Here is a 6,982-nt window from a genome sequence, read left to right as displayed (position 1 = left end):
CCCCCACTGTACTAATTACAATTACTTGTTCTGGAAGCTTGGCTACCAGCATTCCCTCCCATTTACCATTACAAATCTGAACCCCTGAAGTGTTTTTAATCAGAAGTGGTAACAGTGGTAACAGTTCATTTCTGCAGATCAGGTTCACAGCTCATTAATCCCAGTGTATGTAGGGGGCATGAAACATCATATTAAATAGTTTGAAAATTGGAAACACAAGCCATTTTCAACATCTGTACTTGCTCATGAAAGCCCCCATTAATCTGGACAGAAGAAAAAATTAATCTAACCTGTGCTTGATGCTGGTAAGACTAATTTTCTCCCTGACTGTGGGACATAAAATACTAATTCTGATGAGCAGGGTTTTAATGGAAGACTTGAACTTATGCCATTTCATTTTGAAAATGGTTGTTTTAAGATACTTACAATTTGTAGATATGGTATGCTGACATTAAAGCTGTCATTCATATTTGCATGCCAAACTATTCTCACGTTAGTAATAAAAAATGTTCCCAAATTTCCCTATTAAAGAAAAGTTATGTTAGAACTACTTTGCAGTACAGAGCCTTTTTTCTGAACACGATGATTACCGCTGTCCATTTAAACACAAGCAGGATACAAATTTGTAATTTAATTCAATAAAAGGCTAATTCCTTCCCACCAAAACCAGTTGAAATTCTTCTGTTGATTGCAAGGAAGCAAGATCCAATTTTTAAAGGATACAGCACCCAAGTGGTGAAAATAGCTGGGAGTACCCATTACTGCAGCACAGCAGACCTCATGGCAGTATATGATAGAGTGTTCTTAACTGTACAGCTCTGGAATTGGCATATAGTGTAAGTATAATGGCATGTGGGTTAAACTTAGGCAATTGTGGAGATGTGTGCCAAGGGAGTGCACAGGAAAGAATTTTTTAGCTTGTTAGGATGGATCCTATTTCCATTCTGGACTAAAATTGCACAGAGAGAAATAACAACTCCCATTTTATTTCACGGCTCTGGGAAGTACTTGCAACTGCAAAATAATATAAATGTTTTATATTTTTTCCTTAAAGTCTTTATTTTTCCACGTTTTAACACAGATTTCTATTCCAATATTTTCAATTTCCAATAATCAAAAGACAACATAGTCCTACACTGTAGTCAAAGCTGAATGTAAACCTACAAATATTCAGCAGAGCACTTTGAAAACAACATGATTGTCTTTCAGGATGATACAGAGCTTTAGACTCACAAATTCATCTTTTTAACAGGAACTTTATATCTAGTTCCTTGCATATTAGCCGAGTCATGGAGACTTCAGGTTGCCAAAAAGAGACTTTGTTGTACTGAGTAGCAAATACATGGGATCAGCTTCTCTGCGTGCATCAGCTGATGAAATGAATTAAGGGTAATTCCTCTGAGGTTACAAAACTATGGTAGTATAATTGCTAGATGAAGGCTGAAACATTTTAACTTTGCTCTAGTAAAGCAGTCTCATTTTTCACTAACCTGGTCACTTGATAAATTCCAAACTCCATTGATTTTATCATATATTTGTTCTTGTGGTAATAATCTCAGTTGCTTGTTCTGAATCAATGCACTTCTCAGCTTCAGATCACGATACATTTTAGAAGTTTCATAAGCTCTGCAAAAAATAAAAAATACATGTTAGCATTGCAGTGTTTTCTATTATCTCTACTGTTTGTTTTAGCACCAATATGAAAACTTTTCTTATCACCACATTGCACAGAAATTAGAGTACTATTAAAACTTCATCAATGAAAACCAATATATTTCAGCTTTCCTTAATGAAGTTATCTTTAAGCTTAAAAGGATTTTTTGACATTTGTTTTGATCTCCTGTATTGTTCATGTGTATACTATTTCTTTCTTCGCCTTAATATAGTCGTCTCCCAGCCTCAATAGCAAAGCCTAAGTCTTCTGTTTCCCATGGCATACATAGAACAGACATGAAGAATCCTTGATTCTTCAGTGCTGGTTAAGTCACAAACGTCCAATATACATACATCAGTATTCCATAGCTCTTAAATTGAAATTTATGGTAATGTATTATGCACACATTCATTCAGATGACTTATCTTTAGGTGGGAAATATCCACTATTTTGTAGTCAATTAGTTTTGACCAGGATTTAACTCTTCAATTCCATTACATGGTCCAAAATTATGCAAAATTATTATAGACAGAAATTACAGAAAGAAAATGCACACTGACATTAGCTCTTTTATACTTGTATTTGTTCAGATAGCTTATAAACGCAAGGTATGTAAACTGTGATCAATGACTGGTATTAATACACATTAATTTTCATTATCTACTGTTACATACTAGAATTTGTGATCGTTCTCTCCCCTCCTACCAGAGATCGTGTTCTCCCCTTTTGGGAAAGTTTTCTGAATATTAAATATGCACAGTTATATAGTCAGTTCATCAGCAGTAGCAATCCCACATATTGGATTTATTGAATTTTGTAAATGAACAAACATTACTTTAAGTATGCTACCTGTGTACAGCAATAACTGAAGTGAAGAGTCTGGGACTCCCGGGGACAACATTGGTAAATATGAACTCAAACCGTGTGTTGTTACATTTAGTCAATATATATAGAGCTTCTGTCTGCCCTCGTAATTTCTGTAAGGAAAAAATGAAATTTTAATTTTTGACAATATAGTAGCTTGACTGTGCAGGCAATAAATAATCTTGACATATATTCTAAATTCTTGTTCTAAATAGTATATCTCAAGGTGTAATCCTGATTCCACCACTGATCTACTGCTGTCTTCAACTGAACTCAGGGTTTTTTGGAGAAACTAGCAGTTCCATCAACAGTAGAACTAATGAAGCCTGCTTGCTATACATTTCCAGTATCATGACTGAAACAGTATTTTTGGCTTTGTTACCATGTGGCTGCCTAGGGAACCTACAGAATCTCGCTGTGAGTTCTTTGCTGCAAGCCAAGCAAATGGCTTCCCAGTTGCATGTAATTCAGGCAATGTATTTGAGAGCTTTATTGCACAAAATTAGCAGCTCTCTAGACTTTTGTTAAATTTAGACACAATGAGCCAACATGTGTTTGACTTACCTAGAGGGATAATCACACCAAACAGTGTGATTACATGAGTTTTACTGCCTTAGGAAACTGACTAAAACCACACTCCTACAGAAATGTAAAACTCTCAACTTTTAAAACTAAACTTCCATTACTACTCTATTACTGTTCTTGCAAGCAAACTTTCAGTTGATTGTTGATATAGTGCAATAAGTATAAACAATTAATTACAGCTTCTTTTATAATTTTAAAAAGCATTTTTTGAAACTTACTGAGTTGGCAGTTCTTGTAGTTATATTTATAATGCAGTTGTAACCAACAGCTAAAAGATAGGAGAGGAAAAAAAAAAAAAAGAACAGTTTTGAGAAGAAAAAATAATGGTAAAAATTACAAAGTACAATACTGAATTTTGTGGCACAGCCTTGGAAGATATTTGTAAGAATTATACACTGTGGTTAATGGTGTGGGCCTAAAAAAACTAATTTAAAAACTAATTTTAAAAAAGACTAATTTAAGCTGCCAAGGACCTTGGGAGGTTCTCTGGTCCAATGCTATTCTCAAAGCAGGACCATCTCCATCTGTCTGCTCAAGGTACTGTCCAATTAAGTTTTTAATATTTCCAAAGAAGGAGATTCCACAGCCACTCAGTGGACCTGCTGCACTGTTTGACTGCCATCACTGTGAACATTTTTCTTGTAATATTGTATTCAGAATTTCCCTTGTTTCAGCGTTTGACTGTTCCCTTAAGAAGGTCCATTTCATCATGATGTTGCCTGTAAATTTTACCCACTTTGTACATAATATAATACTTTGTAGAAGAAAAGTTAAGGAGATGACAAAGAAAAAAAGCAGCAAAATGGGAAGTGTAAGTGGAAAAGAAACAAAAAGAAGAGGAAAACAGTGATAAATTTCAATTTGCCTCTTCTACAGCAGTGTTCTGATACAAAATAAAACCAGAAACAATTCCAGACATTCCTCCTAAAACAAATGGATGCACTAAAACAGTGCTGGGCTAAAACTAAAAGTCAATTACAGTCCTGCTCCTGACACCAGGAGTAGCACAGCCATGATCCAAAAAGAAAAAAAAAAAAAATCCAAAAAAAATCAAAGAAGAACTAGAATTTGCTCTGGGAAGATTCTGCTTCTCTAAAAGCTCAGATGTGGCAGCAGTTACGTAGGTAAGAATATTCAGTCTTTGCAGAATGATTACTTATGAAAATACCAGAAAATGACCATTGCTTATGAGAAATCTTCTAAAACTAAAAGAAATAGCAATGGTCAAAAATGGCATCCAATAATTTTTTTGGTCTTTATATTCTATATATAATGTAAGAAATAATGCATTATCTTGAAAGCTAAAGACTATTTTAAACTCTAAAAGCCACAGGTTAGACATCCTTGAGGTTCTATAGAGCTGAATTACTCCCTAAGTTTCTTTGTGATCTCCTCTAAAAAGGTCAATTCTAAAACTTGAACACACAAGCAAATAATTTTTTTTATTTTGTAAATATACATAAAAGTAGCAGTGTGTGTGCACACACTTGTATGTGCATGCATTTATGAGACAACAAACGCAGAAGAGCAAGCAGGAAGAGGACATAAGTTTATGTACGTTATGAATAGAATACCGATTTTAAATATTGACCGGATATTGGGAACTGAACACTGGAAATAATCTGGGTACAAAGTATGTGCATCCTGCCCCTGTTTCAGCAATTTAAATTCGATATGATTAGACCTGCTAGCTACTCCTACAGTTAAAATTTGAAGCTTATTCAAATCTTACAATAGTAAATTTGGAAAGGCAGGTACTTGTGGGGAATAAAACTGTAGGACAATACAGCATGTGAATAAACAGGTGGCAACAAGAGATAAAAGTAAAGCAAGGAGTGAAGAAACTCAAACTTTTGTTTCTTTCCAGAAAAACAAATGACTCCCACACAAGCCAAATGAAAAATACGTCTGAAGTACTCTTCAACTTCTGTTCTGAGAAATTAACATTGAATATTAATATGTCACTATGAATTATTACAACAGTTCCTATATTACAAATAGATTAACTAGCAACAGTTTATTTCAGACTTTACAGAGCAACAGAACTATACTATTCTGTACTGTAATCAATACTATTCTGAAAGAATAGTGTGCCACCACAAAAGAAAGTCACAAAATTTGCTGTTGTTTAACAGGAGATGATACTTACAGAGATTGACTCTGGGCAATGACAATGAGCGCCAAATAATCCGCAGATTTGTCACAAGCAGTCTACCTGGAAATAAAGAGTGTAGATACTTTTAATGTGAATAACTTCCATTAAATTAAATGTTCTATTCTGTGGTACGTATTTACCTCTAGTTTTGAAACACCAGAATATTCCTTCCTCTTGATAGGAAAAAGAAGAAAAGCACAAGACAACCCAACAGAAAAATCATTAAACACTTTTTTTTTAATGCTAGGAGAGAAAATCCAGCAAGGAACAAATGAAACTACCTCTAAATTCCTCAAAACCAAACCAAGAACAGTTACTGATTTCATATCCACTTGCCTATGGTAAAAATGCAGAGACACAATCAATGCAGAACTGTTCTGGGGAGGAGAAGGGGAAGGCAGTGAGTTAGCTGTCGCAGCTGTCTCCATGAATAACCTCACCCATTTATGTCACATGGAAATTTCTTTGATTCTGTACCCTGTACAACAGCACATCCAACCCCAGGAAGGGTCATCTCAGCACACTGGCAGCTTCATGCCCTCGCACGCTATATATAAATTCCTTACTGATTCAGTTTAAACCAGGTTAGGAAAAACTAAGCATTAAACAGGATTACAGCAAAAGATCCCCGCAATGTTTATAAATTAATTATCCTTACAAGGCTTGCAATTCTAAACAAATTCTGAGACAAGATTATCGCCTTCCTATAACTTTGAACATGAGATCCTATTTGAAAATACTCCAAGGGGAGACAAATCTGCAAAACAGGCAGGATCTATTTTCTTCAACAGATCATTGATACCGAGATCAATGGAAACCAGACAGTGCTTTCATAAATCCACACTGGTTCAATATTAGAAAGTTTACAGTTTCCCTGAGTATGCAGTTACCTCTGTCTCCATTGTTTCCTTTGGTATCTTCAACAGACTCTAAGCAGTCTATAAGGACCTCTCCAGGTCTCATTTTCATTTGTCTAAAAGAAAGAAAAAAAATGCCTAATGAAAAATAGATTTTTTCCTCCAAAAGAATGCCATTTCTATTTCCCCACTTCCCTTTCCTTTCTCCTTTTTTTGCTTAGTGCATCATACAATGGAAAATCCACATATGCACACATACACATTTATATTAATCAACATTATATACCTGAAATTGTTATCACTACATCTGGCAAATTAAAAATATTAGTACATTTATTATTAAATTGTAATAGTAAATCATTATGTAGTAAGTGTGACCAAGCAAACTATATGACAAAATAGGGAGAAAGTATCTGAAAATGGGAGAGAAAAGCAAAAAAGTTGCATTCACATCATTTTTAAGAGTTTGTTGCCTCTTGCTGTACTTTTAGGTCATAAGGAGTGGAGCTGGGCTCAGGAGAGAACAGATGCTAGCAAAGGAAATATCAGATGTATACTGACATGTGAAATGCTCTGCTAAATTTTCCACAAAGGGTGTGGTTTATCAGGCTTTTAAACATTTTTTCTTGACTTAACTGGTCTAACCACTTAACTACGTAACAACACATGTAGTGTGAAATGTTGCTGTATTTTAATTGTATTGTATAAAGCAGCCAAAATTCTTCAGTGTATTGGCATGACAGAAAAAAAATACATTATCAGGAGGGGAATTCCATGAGATACTGCTGGAGATCAGGATTGAAGCACCAGGCATAGACTCAACAACACATCACCAGAACAGCACAAAAGATACTAGACAGGAGGCAG

The 6,982-nt window shown here is 34.9% G+C and overlaps 1 protein-coding gene across 1 annotated transcript in view; it reads right to left on the bottom strand.

Annotated features, from left to right (window-relative positions):
• Positions 1 to 6,236, bottom strand: part of BBS5 (Bardet-Biedl syndrome 5) — a gene marked incomplete at its 5' end in the record, with an annotated part of 9,582 nt that extends 3,346 nt beyond the window's left edge. Inside the window, 6 exons of the mRNA XM_010073856.1 lie at positions 427 to 522; positions 1,491 to 1,626; positions 2,504 to 2,631; positions 3,322 to 3,371; positions 5,253 to 5,318; positions 6,149 to 6,236. Coding sequence (XP_010072158.1) covers positions 427 to 522; positions 1,491 to 1,626; positions 2,504 to 2,631; positions 3,322 to 3,371; positions 5,253 to 5,318; positions 6,149 to 6,236 — 564 coding nt within the window. The remainder of the gene's footprint in view (positions 1 to 426; positions 523 to 1,490; positions 1,627 to 2,503; positions 2,632 to 3,321; positions 3,372 to 5,252; positions 5,319 to 6,148) is intronic.
• Positions 6,237 to 6,982: the final 746 nt, after the last annotated feature.

Source organism: Pterocles gutturalis, unplaced genomic scaffold, assembly GCF_000699245.1.
Source record: "Pterocles gutturalis isolate BGI_N339 unplaced genomic scaffold, ASM69924v1 scaffold46572, whole genome shotgun sequence".
NCBI classification, from domain to species: domain Eukaryota; kingdom Metazoa; phylum Chordata; class Aves; order Pterocliformes; family Pteroclidae; genus Pterocles; species Pterocles gutturalis.
This window is presented reverse-complemented; position numbering and strand designations above follow the sequence as displayed.